Source organism: Eschrichtius robustus, chromosome 5, assembly GCF_028021215.1.
Source record: "Eschrichtius robustus isolate mEscRob2 chromosome 5, mEscRob2.pri, whole genome shotgun sequence".
Taxonomy (NCBI): domain Eukaryota; kingdom Metazoa; phylum Chordata; class Mammalia; order Artiodactyla; family Eschrichtiidae; genus Eschrichtius; species Eschrichtius robustus.
Window position 1 is genome coordinate 66,840,241 of NC_090828.1, and position 17,329 is coordinate 66,857,569.

The 17,329-nt window shown below is 34.8% G+C and overlaps 1 protein-coding gene across 1 annotated transcript in view; it reads right to left on the reverse strand.

Moving 5' to 3' along the window:
• The window catches only part of CSRNP3 (cysteine and serine rich nuclear protein 3), a 70,764-nt gene extending 53,943 nt beyond the window's left edge, over nt 1–16,821 (reverse strand). The window contains exon 1 of the mRNA XM_068543958.1: nt 16,659–16,821. Within this exon, the coding sequence (XP_068400059.1) occupies nt 16,659–16,806 (148 nt within the window). The 5' untranslated portion in view covers nt 16,807–16,821. The remainder of the gene's footprint in view (nt 1–16,658) is intronic.
• Nucleotides 16,822–17,329: the final 508 nt, after the last annotated feature.

Consider the following 17,329-nt stretch of genomic DNA (forward strand, 5'->3'; position numbering starts at 1 on the left):
TTACCAAATCCATTGATTAACTCTAATAGTTTTCTGGTGGCATCTTTAGGATTTTCTATGTATAGTATCATGTCATCTGCAAACAGTGACAGTTTTACTTCTTTTCCAATTTGGATCCCTTTTATTTCTTTTTCTTCTCTGACTGCCACGGCTAGGACTTCCAAAACTATGTTGAATAATAGTGGCGAGAGTGGACATCCTTGTCTTTTTCCTGATCTTAGAGGAAATGTTTTCAGTTTTTCACCATTGAGAATGATGTTTGCTGTGGGTTTGTCTTATATGGCCTTTATTATGTTGAGGTAGGTTCCCTCTATGCCCACTTTCTGGAGAGTTTTTGTCATAAATGGGTGTTGAATTTTGTCAAAAGCTTTTTCTGCATCTATTGAGATGATCATATGGTTTTTAAAAGATATGTTCTCTCAGTGTTTTTGACACTTTCTTGATTTTGCCAGCAGCTATGAGGTACACTATGGGGGGAAAATCACATGTGGCCCCAACCAACTAACTCACCAAGAAGCACTCTTTACTCCCTAAGCTCACTCCTAATGTAATGAAATATTTTGTGGTAGCCAAAAGGGTCAGTTGTAATCTTCAGATTGTGTGAATCTGACTTGAAAGGAGTTTAGGTAAGTAGAAAAAAAATACCTTGTAATTTTTCACTTCACAACTCAGTAAGTGGGAAATTAGGACACAGAAGAGGGGATTTTCCTACAATCCCTCATCTGCTCTGCATTCTTTTAGGAATAATTTTAGGTAAAATTATAAATTAGAAGAGCTTTGGCTCTAGTTCTCTTTTTGTTGCTCTTTTGCTTGATTTCATGGGTGCTCTTCTTTAATTCAGATACGTAGAACACTACTGGGGCCCCACAAACCTTCTATTAGAAACCACGTCACTCACTACGCTGGCTGTGATTGACAGCTTTATGGCGTTAAAGCCCTGATATTAACCATCCCCAAAGAAAGAATGTGAAGGGTGGGTCTAAATGAAAAGGAATGTGTTCCTAACATATTACAGCACTTTTGAACAGCCTCCCAAACTCATACCACATAAATAACAACATTCATAAGGATAATCTACCATAATCCTACTATATACTTCTTTTTCCACCTCTAACACATTACCAAATCATTCTTTAAGCCCAACTCAAAATTTGGGTCTCCTAATAAACCTTTTATAATTAACCTCAGAGCATTTCCCATCCCTGTGAAGGCTATTATATCTAGCACTCCATAATCCTTCCACATATATAATTTTCTCTGCATGGGTTGTAGACAGGGGAAGGAGGTGAATGGATAGCAAACATGTCCTGATGCTGGCTTCACAATTATATGAAATGGTGTAATCTGTGTAAATGTCAATTTGTTTAGTTCTTGGTTCATACTGTCTTTCTGCTGCTATTGCCCCTAAATAACAAAGGTACCTAACTTTGTGAATTTCAGAGTGCAATTAAAGGAAAGAACTGTTTGTGTGTTAGTAAATATTCGCTAACACTGATGACAATAAGAGCTATGTTAATAAGATAACACACTTCAATTTCCAAGAGGGGAAAAAAGACACTCTTAGTTTTTCAAGCATCTGCTTAAAGATAGCATAGCAAATGACCTGTCACCACTGTGTTGAAAACTCACAGATGGAACATTTTTGTTGGTATATCATATGTGACTATGATCTGTGTACAAAGATCATTGAGCACCGCACGCTTTGAACTGTGTTTTTCTGTTGCTGTGGAACATTTTCATTCATTTGTCCTCTAGCCCATTTCTGTAGAATTGGAGAACAGACAGTGTAGCTATCTGATCAGAATTGGGGGTAGCCTGTGTCAGTGCCTCCACTGAGAAGGAAGCTGATGCAGTTGTCAGTCTGGAATTGTGCCTGATATTCACACTCACATTCTAACTGAGCTAACTGACCACAAATCAGACAAAAGCTTACAGCATAAAAAGACCTGAAATGGTTGAGAAACATAAGAGAAAAGCCGGATTATTTTTTTTTAATATTTAAATATCTATAAATTATCACCCATATTATTTTTTCATTTTAGTGTAATGAGTGGCTTTCCCCTCTATTTCTTACAGTTTTAAGAATTTGTAAGATACATGTAAAAGTATGAAATTAGAACACTCCCTGACACCATGCACAAAAATAAACTCAAAATGGATTAAAGACCTAAATGTAAGGGCAGACACTATCAAACTCTTAGAGGAAAACATAGGCAGAACACTCTATGACATACATCACAGCAAGATTCTTTTTGACCCAGCTCCCAGAGAAATGGAAATAAGAACACAAATAAACAAATGGGACCTAATGAAACTTAAAAGCTTTTGCACAGCAAAGGAAACCATAAACAAGACCAAAAGACAACCCTCAGAATGGGAGAAAATATTTGCAAATGAAGCAACTGACAAAGGATTAATCTCCAAGATTTACAAGCAGCTCATGCAGCTCAATAACAAAAAAACCAACAACCCAACCCAAAAATGGGCAGAAGACCTAAATAGACATTTCTCCAAAGAAGATATACAGATTGCCAACAGACACATGAAAGAATGCTCAACATCATTAGTCATTAGAGAAATGCAAATCAAAACTACAATGAGATATCATCTCACACCGATCAGAATGGCCATCATCAAAAAATCTAGAAACAATAAATGCTGGAGAGGGTGTGGAGGAAAGGGAACACTCTTGCACTGTTGGTGGGAATGTAAATTGATACAGCCACTATGGAGAACAGTATGGAGGTTCCTGAAAAAACTACAAATAGAACTACCATACGACCCAGCAATCCCACTACTGGGCATATACCCTGAGAAAACCATAGTTCAGAAAGAGTCATGTACCAAAATGTTCATTGCAGCTCTATTTACAATAGCCAGGACATGGAAGCAACCTAAATGTCCATCGACAGATGAATGGATAAAGAAGATGTGGCACATATATACAATGGAATATTACTCAGCCATAAAAAGAAATGAAATGGAGGTATTTGTAATGAGGTGGATGGAGTTAGAGTCTGTCATACAGAGTGAAGTAAGTCAGAAAGAGAAAAACAAATACAGTATGCTAACACATATATACGGAATGTAAGGAAGAAAAAAAAAAAAGCTATGAAGAACCTAGCGGCAAGATGGGAATAAAGACACAGACCTACTAGAGAATGGACTTGAGGATATGGGGAGGGGGTGGGGTGAGATGTGACAGGGTAAGAGAGTGTCATGGACATATATACACTACCAAATGTAAAATAGATAGCTAGTGGGAAGCAGCCACATAGCACAGGGAGATCAGCTCGGTGCTTTGTGACCACCTAGAGGGGTGGGATGGGGAGGGTGGGAGGGAGGGAGATGCAAGAGGGAAGAGATATGGGAACATACTGTACGTGTATAACTGATTCACTTTGTTATAAAGCAGAAGCTAACACACCATTGTAAGGCAATTATACTTCAATAAAGATGTTTAAAAAAAAAAAGAATTTGTAAAATAAAAAATAAAAAAATTAAAAAAAATTTAAATAATAAAAAGAATTTGTAATGAGTCAATATTTATGAAAATTAACAAAATACCATTTTCTCAGTTAAGAAATACTAACATTTTATACTCAGGGCATTCAAAAGGATAAAGGAAAAGTGCAAAAAAATTTTTAGATGCACAAAAACTGCTGGGTTTAACAATAATCATAGAGCTAACCAAGTAGTTAACAACTGGCTCTCCACAAAAATACATTTATTTATATAAAGAATGCATAGCCCATGATTTACAAATAATAAAATATAAATATTCTTTATTGTAATTCTATTTAATCAATTGATTGTCACAGAATCAATTATTAATTGACTTTTGCCTAATTTTTGTATCTATCACCAACTTCTGGGTGCAATTGATAGATGAGTGTAGTTAGATATGAATACTGATTGACATTTTCATTTAAGTAAATGGGTAAAAGGAAAATGAAATATCAAAAGCATGCTGAAACTTCACTCATTCATCAATGACATGAATGACTTCTCTCCTAAGTAGAATAATAATTTTTGCTGACTAGAAGAATATTTATTCAGCTTATTCACAATGTAAAAGGTACAGAAATGATATAATTTTAATTTGCATTTTTCACATTTTGTCCATCGCTTTTCCATTGCACAATCTACAAAACAATAAATGGATAGCCCTGATGTGTGGTATTTGCCAATTTCTGTGGAGTAAATAACGCCACCATGGCTGGCAAGTAAATATAATTTTATTTCAATATAATATTTATGGGAATAACTCAAAGTACAAAATAAACATACAAGCAAAAGCAAAACAGCTCTTATGATAACCATCAAAACAGTGTAAAACAGTATTGTTAGAATTTCACTGTTTTGATGATTATGGTGACATTTTTAAGATTATTTAAACATCAAAATGGAGTAACTATGACTCAGGCATCCAAAATGGAGCCGGGTTACCATTGTAGATGTGGTTTCAGACACATTCCTGCATCACTGAGAACTTGAATTTTCTCTAAACTGTCTCAAACTGAAGGACACCACCAGCCATTTTCAAAACAATATCTGCTAGCAGCTGCTAGCTGCAACCTTGTAGTTTCAAAGTCCCACCTCCACCTTTGCAACTATGTCATCATTTCAGACCCCAAATCAATCCTTGCTTAACAAGCACCCTTAGTTCTTGCCAGCTCCAATCCTAATTATTGACAGACAACTTACGGAAACTTGTAGCCTCCCCCGTTTTGTAGTCCTAGCAAACACAATTCAAGTGCTTCTTAAATCTGTTGTCTCCCAGACTGCAGTCTTAACAAACCCCAAATAAATTCCTCTTTATTTCAATCAGGTCTCTGTTTCTGAAAGTTTGGTTAACAGTTACAAGCAATAGTTTCACCCATATGTCCTCAAAACTTTGCACAAATGAATGCAGGTTATATAGTACTCTGACATACACTCCTTTACACATGCATAGTTCTATTATTCAAGAATTCTAAGGTAATAGATTTTGCTACTCTATACAAAACACCATTTTGAAAATTGGAGAACTAAATGATTACCAAGAATAACCACAAAAATAATATTTAAAAAATCTTTGCATGTGGCAAATTTGTATTTAATATTTTGGCAAGCATCCTGTGGTTTTTTAAGTATTACGTAGACAGTATAAAGGTAGTCTTTATTAAAAGCAAGGGCATATACGATAAATTATAAATGTTTTTACTTTTTAGGCAATACTAATAAAAGCTGTACAATGAAGACTTTCTTGAATTAATGATTTTATTTTATACTTAGACAATTAAATCACACCCACATAGATTTCTGCAAGGGTTAAATTCAAGCCTAGATTAAGAAGCGAATCAGAGAAGGAAAAGATTTCATTGAGCAGGTCCTTTGAGGCTTCCGTAGAAAGGGAAAGGTGCATGGCTAAGAGTGCAGGCACTGGAAGGAAGCTGGCCAGGGTCTGAATGTGGTTCTGCCACTTATTAAAAATAGGACCCTGAAAAAAGTCACTAACCTTCTCTGACCTCCAGTTCCTTCATGTGAAAAATTAGGATTAAAAGTAATAGGCATTAAAAGTATTAATGCATGTAAAGTATAGCAGTAAACATCATTTTTTTTAAATCTCACATTTCTTTTACCATTTGAAAGGAAACCCACCCTTCTTGCGAGGTTGCAATGGATTCTGCTTCTTAACTGGAAACTTTAAGAGATGCTAACTGCATGCTAAATGCATATTCTTACTTATTACTTGTTTGCTGTCTGTGCTGCGGGCCTGAGCCAAGCACACGCCTCCAGCCTATGATGCTTTTCCTGCTTACTACCCTTTTCCTTTCCTAATCCCATATTCTGAGTATATATGTATACATTTGCAGTGCAATCGACTGCATTATCTTCTTTCTCCCTCCCTTCCTCTCCCCTCCTTCCTTCCCTCTCTGACTTTTAAGCCTCAAGTTACTATCCATTTCTTCTAGTAAATTGTCCTTGATAAATGTTATAGAAAAATTTCCAGAAATACCTGTGCCAACACTTATTTCTCTGTCCTGGTATTTACACAAAAGTCACACTCTCTTGATGTTCTGATGGTACCTAGAATTCGGGAGAATAAGTCCAAAAGACATCAAACACCTGCTGTGACTATTTCCCATAAATCCTATCTTAGAGTGCACTCATAAAAGCTCTCACGTTTCCATTAAGATGGTCTACGAGAGAGCTCTGCAAAGGGCTGATGCTAATGAGCTCATAGATATTTTTAAAGCCTGATGTGGTCAATCAAAGGGGAGGCAGCTGACAAGACACCCTCTTCTCTGCAGCTCTGAAGCACTTCCTGCGGGGAAGTGGGCCTGGCTGGGAGGTGCCACAATGCCCAGCCTTATACCCTCAGTCATAACAATATCAGCAACTCTTCTTCCCTGTTCCTTTTACTCTAAAAAGAAAATGCCATTCAGAAAAAGACTAAGTGCTTCAGCTTCAGAAAAACCTAAGAGGACAAAATTCTGACTATCTGCCCTGCAATTTAAACACAAAGGAAAGAGTTAGTCAGCCAATATAGCTTATTTACTTTGAACCCAACCCATGTAATATTTACTGAGTGTCTCTCATTTGAAATGGAATCTATGTGTTATTTTATTAATTAGCAGGAGATTATACTATATTTCCTAAACAGTTAGGAGATGTTTTCAGAAGTCTGAGAAGTGATGCTCGAATGAGAAAGTCTGTTAATGCTGTTTTCAACAATAATTATGGGAAACAATATGATATAATAATACAGAAGTACAGGTACCAGAGTCACACTGACATAAAGACTAAAAGCTGGCCTCACTACATATTAGCTTTGTGATTCTGGGCAGCTACTTAAAATCAGCATCAGATGCTTCATAGGTTATGCTAATTAAGATAACATACATAAAATGTAAGTGCAGTCCCTCGCACTGAATGTTTAATGAACGTTCAATAAATGGCAGTTAGTACTGCTATGACTATTATTCTGAACCCTTATGACTTTTTAGGACTAATGCCAGCAAGAGTGGAGAGTATACTTTGAAAATTCTTACTTCCATAGCTGTTGTGTTGAATCTCATGACATCCTCTGAATAATGTTCCAATGCCTAGGCCAGGAGTAGCAAACAGGTAGTTAGTAAACTGAATACAGCCTCAAGAAGAATTTCATTGGATTAGACAGGTTTATTGTTATTATTGTTACCATTAAGTCTAACTCCTTTTAGGGAGGTATACTCTAGATCCGCCATACCTTCATGTCATACACCTGGATGCTTTCTCACAGTTCTATGACTTGCCTGGTTCTGAAGATATTTGGATTTGCATCTCTAATCTAGATCTTTTCCAGACTTCTCTCCCAGCCTACCAAAACCACAGCTATCATATGTCTGCTTTCCTCTGGAGAGCTATTCTCTGCATAGGTAGTTTTCCAAAATAACTGTTAATAAAATTTGTGTTGTCCCTCATTGGAACCATTATCATCATCACAGCTAACACTTCTTGGGCACTTACTAAATATCAAGTACAATGTAAAGCATTTTGCCTATATCGCCCATTTAAGCCACCATTAAACTTATAATGTAGGTACTATTTTTTATTGGTATTTATAGATGAGGAAACTAAACATCAGAGATATTACATTACTTGCCCCCGAGCAGACAATCTTTGATGAGAATATAAGCAATTTGAGTATAGACATTACATTTTTAGCTACTAGATAGACTAGATAGGCCACCTATATGTGGATTTTAACAGACATTCCAAAGGAATCATCCCAAAGCGATAACATTAATGGTGGGAATTCCAATCATGTGGTAGAAGATATTTTAGGACAGAAAAGCCTCTTAAAATATACTGCTTAAATGCCTGTACATTCTGTTGACAAGTAGGGTTGACCCTACCAATATTAAAACACAATTAGCACATAAATGAGACAAATGTAGATATTTAGTTTTATAAATAACATTCCATGGCTTCAAATGACTATGCATTTTAAACATATTCCAGATAAAACATTCCTTCCAATGCATCATTCTTTTGCATCTTTCTTTAGAAATTTTTAGTTAGAATATTCCTTTGTGGTAATGAGATGTTCTGGAGTGTTCACTTATACATTTCAGATAAAGACAGCTTTGAAGATAATTTTTAAAATCGTAAGTACATGAATATTCTATTTACTCTCCAACATTTCACTGTCAACAGAACAACATACACAACTCCTTATTCCAACCGTCATCACTTAATTTTACTCAGTCCTTATGAAACTGTCTTTTTTACAGTTCTAATGTACTATTCTTTGAGTGCATTATCTGTTTAATCAAGACAGCCCAAAATGTCATCAATTAAAATAACTCACATGATTGTCTTCTTTTTGGAGGGTGGAATCTACAAACTAAAAGCACCAGATGGGATATTCGATTGGACTTGAATATATGGGTACACTAATAGTACACAAGCATAAACACTGAAAACACAAAGATGTCCTCAAATACAATACTATAAATAACTCAGGTGAAAAAGACTATCAGAGGCATATTATATTTGGAGGGAAGAAGGATTACCTGAATCTTATGCAATTTAAAATACCTTAAAATCAATCTATTTTCACATTTTGCAAATGAAAAAACATGATATAATCACGGTCAGAGCTACTTGTAACAACTAAAACTAGACTGAGGATCTTCTGGCTCCTCGGTTGTGGCTTTTTCAGTTACAACAAATTGAAGGAATTTGCAGTAGAGTCTCATTCTCACAAATTCACCTGATGCACTAGGGAAAGCAAAGCCATAGCAAACCTAAATATTTTTCTTTTTACAATAGCTCCCAAACACAAGCAGCTACTTCACTGATAATCAAATAAAGAAACAATGTTCTATATTAACACCACAGAAGAGACAAAAATGTTATGTGGGATTTACTGTATATACAGTATAACAGTGTATAGTGTATTTTATAAGTACAAGAAGCAAATTTCAATGGTGATTTTTCTAGATATCACTGTGCAGCCTGGAGCCTGACACCTGGGGAAGAGATGGCTCCCTACATTTTAGGACATAGGCAATGAAGGTATGTGAAAGGATTTCAGGAAAAAATTTGACAACGTCACTTGGCTATCATTGTGGACAAGAGGAAGGCTCTGAATGTATATATTAAATTTAGTTCTACTTAACGACCAAATTTGGCCTGGAAGTTTCTAATGTGCTGCAGGGCTCTTTTGCCTTTCCCTATTAGGAATACAGTGGTAAACAAAACAGATACACAAAGTAAACAAATACACTATAAAATAATTGCAAATTGTGGTATGTGCTATGAAAGAAAAAAAAGAGTGCTGAGAAAGAATATAATGGGGATGGGGATAGTGGGGTGATCCGTAGACTTTTATCCCAAGTGAAAGATATGTAAAGCTTGCTAAAAATTATAAAATATTTGAAACTTCCAGACGTAACATGTACTTACTACCCATATTTAATGGATGTTAATATTTTGCGTACTTATTTTAGATTGCTCCTTTTAAAATCTAAGTGAAAGTGAGAAAGTACAGCTAAAGCAGCCACCACCCCTACTTATATCCTTTCTCTCTAGAGGAACCAATCCTCACATTGTTGTGTATCAGCCCTTCCTATGTATATTTTTACTTCCATAAAATAGAGTGTTGTCTGTGTGTTTTAATTATGTAAGTACTGTCTTATTTGCAACTTGTGTATTTCACTCAACAGTATATATATATATATATACACACACACACACACACATATATACACACACACACGTATGTTGTATACATATATATAAACCTGACTCTTCAGTTCAATCTGTTATCCAATATTTATTAAGTGCCTACTAGATACTAGGCATACAAAGACTGAGTTCCTGCCTTTGATGAGCTTACACTCATTCTTTTAAAACTCATTTTGACGGCCGTGCTTAAAGATAGAATGTAAGGACATGCAGATGAGGACAAACAGGAAGGTAGCATTCACAGTGAAGGCAAGGTGATCTGTTGAATATGAGGTAGGAGGTGGAGGCACTTGATGAGTCTGATGACTCAGACTCCGCTCTTTGAGATAGAAGAGAAAACGACCGTGGGAACCTTAGGAGGGTGTTTTGTGTCAGTAACAGGCAGCTGAGTTTGAAAACATACAGTTTCGTCATTTTCTCCAAAACTTCCTTAAAGTGTTTGGATGTTTCGAATAAAAAGGAAATATGGAGTGAAGGATATGGGAGGAAAATGGTTAAGAGTCCAAGTCTCCAAAAAAAATTAAAAAATAAAAAGCTGAAATAATGGAGCGAATGTGAAGGGTAGAGTGGAAAGATATGTAAGGACAAGACGTGGGTGCTATGTTGGGGGAAAACAGGATGCGGTAAAAAAAAAAGTGGGTAGGGGGAGAAAGGAAGTGGAAGGAAAACAGGTTATGGTCTGAGTTTGGAACACTGAAATTTGGTATTTCGGTGATAGAGCTGTACTAGTTTATAGAACTATCCTGGGTGAAGCTGTGGACGTAAGCAGCTATATGGAGTGGAGGTAAAGGACGTGAATGGAATGGAAGACTCCAGAATAGAGGTGGTCAAGGAAACATGAGGCTAATGGTTCAATGAGCCATCACATGGCTACTGACATCATGGTTTGGTGGGCAATACTGGGATGGAAAGAAGTTAGAAAACCATTGCCAAAGGTTTTGAATGTTGGTGAAATACCGGGAGATTCAAGCAAAGAGGATGAGTACCATGAGAGACATGGTAAAGTGTTCATGGAGAAAGAAATATTTGATATGAGCCTTGTAGCAGGTACAGAACTTTATAGTTAGAGATTGAGAGGCAGAGTAGAAGACATTTCAACCTGAAGGATGGTCTAAGTAAGGTCAGAGGAGGCAGCAATTGTTGACTATTTCTGATTTATCGTACTGGATCTCTCAGATCTCTCAGATGAAATGATCTGAAAACAATTCCACTGTATCAGTCAACGGCTTTTATAGTACATTCAAGTGAGTATTTTCCAAATGGACCACTAACTCGTATCTATTTCCTCCACTCGTAATTGTCCCAACTACTTAAACTCTCACATTTCCACTAAACTAAACTTAATACTTAATGACTCAACTGGTCCATGTCTGGTGTTCAGATAGGGACATGACCTAGTATAATAGATCTGCAACTGGTTCCAGGTCTGATCTCACAAGGCCAGGCTATTTGGTTCTTTTCCAACATAAGCAGCTGCAGAGAGTCAGTGTCTGGAGATGTCTTAAATTAATAGCTTATCAGAGGTGCCTTGACCTACGCTGCTTATCTTTTCCCACTTGGTGTCTGCTCTAACTTAAGACGTTATTTTGATCCTTGTTCTTAGAACCATATTATTACAGGGTAGTAAGGAGCTTTTGAGGGTCATGTGGTCCTAAGTCCTGCTCAAAGACTTCTCTAAAATTTCTATGTTCAGTTTCTGCCTTAACACTCCTCCATTGTTTGAAAAATCATTGACCTAGGGATAGATTGCTATGTTTGTCTTTGCTATAGTAAGTTCTCAAATTAATATCACAATGCTGAGTAGACATGATCTGTCACTGTATCTCTGAGTTGTATTTATTACTTGCAGTCTATCATTTTGACATGTCTGAAAGCACCTACCACAGAGACTGTAACATAAGATACACTATATTTGTCAAAACTGAATCTAGATTTTCAATGCATTTTAACTGCTTGGTAAAGAGAATAGATATGTTTTGGTCATACTTCCACTACAAAATTTCATGTCAAGATCTGATTTCTTTTGATTTTTTATCTCTAATCCCACTATGAAATGTGCACTCATTGCAAGGGAAATGACATTGGAGGAAGACTGTGACTTGGGTGCACATGGCAGCGTATTTATGTCCTGTGTATTCAGAGAGAAAAGAGAGGGAAGTAAGAAAGAAAGGAAGGAAGGAGGGAGGAAAACAGATTAAAATCTCAGCCACTGGATAAATTAATAATATATCTCTGAATGTTAATTTCTACTTTTATAAAGTGGGTACAATAATGGCTCCTAATCACACAACAATTTTAGTATATCAAATGAACCCAAGAATGTGAAAGTGTAAATTAGAAACACTTATCCCTATATAAGACATCCACTACCTGTTTTCATGTGCAATTTAGAATACCTATCATTTTGCCTTTTGATATTTCCACTCCTAAATACTATATATTTATCTGTAGAAACACTCTGTTTCAGGAAAAATGTGTTCCTTTCATCATACAGCTTCTCATTACTCGTGTGAAGTGCCAGGAACCTTGAGAGGGTAGAAAAAAAAAATCATTCCAGCTTCTCTGTAGCTCTCCTTTTGACAGCACTCAAGTACAGCCTGATTGGCTATAGAGCCACAGGGATTTGATGAAGCAAAGCGTTCCACAGCAATACAGAATCCAGCTACTTCTATCTCAAGGGAAGTATAAGATATGACCTTGGTTCATTGCTGGTAAGTATGCTAGTTGCCTAGCAAAACTCAAAAGTCCAAGGTAAAAGCCATAATGCCTTTACTGATTTATATTTTGAAGCTTTTAATATCATAATGTGATGTGCTGCAAGTTGAATAGCTTATAGAAAGCTTAGAATAGATGGAATTTTCTACTACCATAGCTGCTGACTTGTACCACACAGTTTTATCAATTCCTATATTTGCAATGATAACAAAATGTTATGTTATGCAATATGTTAATGCTTATAAAGCACTGAGTGCATCTGACATTTTAAACTTGAAAGATGAGCTCATGATGAGTGAGATTTAAATAACTATCTTAAAAGATCTCAGTGTGAAGCTAAATTTGGTTTCCTAATACTACACAAATTTGACAGTCATCAAAAATCCATTTTTACTCTAAGGTAACTACTTTTATTCTTGAAAGTAGAAAAATATATTAAAGAAATAAGATTCATCAATAACAATATTTCTAAAAATGTATGTTCATAGATTCATATGCAGATAAGATCACTGTACTTTAGCTGAAAAAATAAATAAAACATTTTATAAAAATTTGTGCATCAATTTGGGGCTAGCAAATAATCTGAAATACATTTCTAGAAACAAGAAATCTTTTAAACTATTTCTTTTACATTGGTTAACACGTTCAGATCTTTTATACAGCAAATATTTGAGGGAGAATTTTTGTTTTTTGATTTTTTGGGGTTTTTTTCTCTCACTTTTTCTTTTTCTCCTTCTCCATAATGTGAATATGGTGAACTAAACAGACTATTAAATCAAAAAGGCACTTTTTATTAAATCAATCATTTAATTATCTTTAAAAATCATGAAAAATCTCCTCCAGATTTCATTTAATATAAAGTTAAATCAGTAATTTCGTAAACTAACCATTGCCAACTACCACTGATAATAAATGATGAGTTGAAAATTTCAATAAATTCTTGGGCATCACAAAATATGTCTGTTTTCTTCAACAGGAAAAATAACATCTGTTGGACATAACTCATAAAAACCCTTTACTAGTTAGCTGAAGTATTGCATGATTTAGCTGATCATGCCATTTGCTTACATAAACACAATCAGAACTACAGTTATCATTTTAGTTTAAATTTAAAATTTCTTTGTTGTGGGATGTATAAATATTAACTGAAATAAAAATTAATAAATACGAAAGTTAATCTATCATTCTAATACTTCAACAAATCAAATCATTTTCAGTTTTTAAAGCACCTTACCATTCTTTGCCATTATGATACAGAGACTTTCCCTGACAGTGTAGGTACAATTTTGTGTTCTGCTTTTCTTAACATTATCTCCTGTCTTCATACTTATCATGTAAATTAATTAATTGTATAAGCTACCATAACTTAATGCATCAATTTCCCACTCTTAGACATGTTACCTTCCTCTTCCCTGCCCCAGTTCCCAGTTTTTGTTATTTCCCTCAACAACCAACATTTTCAGTTATGCATTTTCCCCCATGTTTTTGACGTTTCCCCCTTCAGATAAATTCTCTGAAGTACAGACTTATAGATATGAATATCATTATGGCTCTTATATTTCCAAAGTGCTAAACAGACACTTTTATAAATTTCATTGCCATCAACAGCAATATGGATGTATGCAAAATTTGTACTGCGACCTTCACCAGCACTTAGTATTAGTATTTTCTGTTGGAGGGAGGAACACTAATTTCAAGGAGATGAAATTTCCATGATTTCATACTAATGAAATCTCATTAGTATTATTTTAATCTGTGTTGTTATTACTACTGGTGTTAAATGCTTCAAAATATTTGCTAATCATATTTCATATCATGTAGATTATGTTTGCGGGTGTGTATCTTAATTTATATAAAAATTTATGTGTTTTTTTATTCACTATTCAGACAGTAATGCTTTACCATATTAACAGCAAAAATTGTTTTTCCAATATAGATTATTTTACTTTCACTTTGGGTTTTTTTGGGGATCAGGTATGTTTAATATTTTTATATAAATATGTTAAGTATTTTGCAATGTAACTTTTTTATGTTACTTCAACGCTCAGATAACAATCCTACCAAATATGAAACTTCCCCCGTGATTTGATCTTTAAAAATATTCGTCTACTTAATCTATCTGAAATGTATTTTGGCAATGTTGTGAGATGTATATCTAAATTTTTCTTTTTCAAACTCTAAGACCAAAACCATTTATTAAATACTCCTCTTTCCCATTGTTTTATAATGCCCTATTCATATACATATATGCGTGTGTGTATATATATATATATATATATAATTCTTATCTATACTATGTTGAGATTTTTCTCTATTTTCCGAGATCTAACATGGTACTGAAAATGTTAAACTATGTAATTTTCTGCTATTATTTGATATCTGGAGTGGCTTTTCAACATTTATGGCTTCTTTTAAAAAAATCCCTTTATTCTCATTAGCTTATTTTTCCAAATGGATTTTTATTATTCCATCACCTTCTAAGAAAATCCAGTTGAGGGTTTTATTGAGATTATCCTTTTATATTCATAAATTAATGTGGAAGGCTTTAACAGATTTACCTTTATATCCAGAAACATAACCTGTCTCTTCATTAATTCCAGTGTTCTTTTCTAACTCACAATAAATCACATTTTAAAGATATGTCCAATATTACATAACTAAAGGGCAGAATGAGATAATGGAAAATGTGAAGACTATGGGGTGGAACACATAAATATATGGACATATATATATGTGTGTGTGTATATATGTATGTCTAGGCTTTAATCCTGTGTGATCTTGGGCAAGATGTTTAGCCTCTTTGATCCTCAGTCATTTCCTCTGTAAATTGAAGGTAATGGTACTTCCAGGATTGCTATAAAGAGTAGGAATAATGTATATAAAACTACTGAATCACAGCATGTACCCAGTAAATGTTAGCTATGAGAATAATTTTTAATATAACATGTGCTTAGTACTTGACATTTTATAAAGTTCCTTCATATGTATTATCTCGCTTGCTCTTTGATCTTCACAGAAGATCAATATTAATCTTAATATTTCTTGCAATATTAAGAAATTAATATTTGGCCTTAACATTAAGGGCAAATAGGTAAACATATACCTACTTTTGAATCAAACCCAAGCTCATTTCACATCATAATGATATATGTAAATGTATTTGAAGATCACCTACATCACACAATAACCTTGTCCCTGAATATTTGATGATTTTTTCTGTTATAGTAAGTGTAGTTGCCCTTTCATTACATTTTCTATTAATTTTGCTTGCTTAAAGGAATGCTGTCGATTTTATATGTTTGTTTCATGTTCAATAGTTTTACTGAGTTCCTTATTACCTCTTAAAAATATGGTTAATTCTCTTGGCTTTCTGCGTTGTCACATTTCCAAAATAAATTTTATGTTATGGAATCACATATTAATAAAATCAGCTACTTAACTGAAAAATAAAAAAACCAAGACTAGTTATCTATCATGATATATTAAAATCTTCCTGTTGTAAATATAAATTCAAGATTATTTAGCTATTAATAGTCAGTCTCCTTTAGCTTGTAGATTGTATTTCCTTACAAAATCTTCCTGTCGGTCCTTCAAACCTCACCTTGTCTGACAGGAAGGGGTGATGTTACAGTGTGGCAGAAAAAGGAAAAAGAGAAAGCATACACCTTTTTTTTCTTTGTGGGTTTTAAATATTATTCTTAAGGATAAGAGAATAAAGGGATGAGTGGAAAAGAGGTATAAACTGCACTTGCACACTTGGGAGAGTCTTGCTGTTTTCTCATTTCTTAACGCATGGTTGGCTATGCTCTTTCCCTCTGAACCTAGACCTTCCACTGCCAAATACATCCTCCCCACTTTTTTTTTCTCCTAGAATATCATTTCAGCTATGGGAGGATACATCTTTTTGGGCCTGGACTTGTCTTTCCCCATCTACTGTTGGAGTAGGGTGCTTCCTTTGAAAAGTAATAATAATAAAATGGCATTTTTTTCCATTGAATCAGTTGGTTAACACTATCAAATAATCCACTCCCAAAAGCATTCTAAATAAAGGAACCCACTGATGCCTCAGAAATATTTCATTTTTAATTAATCATGTTTTGTTTTTAGCTCAATTGTAAAAACAAAAACAAACTAGTAATAAAAGTTAAAAAATGACCAAGATGATACAGTTATTTTCACTGTAGAAGCAGACAGTCAGTTTCAGGTATAGTTTCCATACTCACGGGGAAAATGATTAGAAGTGGATGGATTGACGCTGTCCCCACTGTCAGCACTTTCACTGCTGGAAACTTCATCATCTGATTCCCGCACAGAGGAGCAGGGTGAGGAGCCGTCAACTTCTTCAAACTTCCTCTTTAAAATTCCACTCATCGCTGCAGCGCTGTCACATGTACCTGTAGCAGGAACGGGAGCAACGGAGCATTGAAATATCTGACCGCTGGATGTGCAGCCAAGGTCTCCGGAGTCATTTTTATGAGGCTTTTCATACATGAGCTGAGCTTTCCCTTGAAAGGTTCGCTAAGCAGTTTTTTAAAAACATTTTCAAATTAACAAACATTAAATTAAATATGAGCATTTGACCATTTGCTTACCAAAATGTATCAACTTTTTTAGACATAGTTCATTTTAATGCAATACCTTTATTCCTTTTTGTTGGCAAATTGAGAAAATCCACCTAAGTCCATAAAATTCTGTATCGAACATAAATGTCAATGTTCCCCAAAGTCCTAAATGATTACTGGAAGGAACACATGTAAATACGCAAAGGCTTCATTCTCAAGTTTTAAAACGTAAGAAACCTAATTAGCTGAGCACTATATGAAATCAGGTCTAAATTTTAGGTAGTTTCCATTGAAATATTACAATAGGGTGAAGTATGTCCCTATGACGCCTG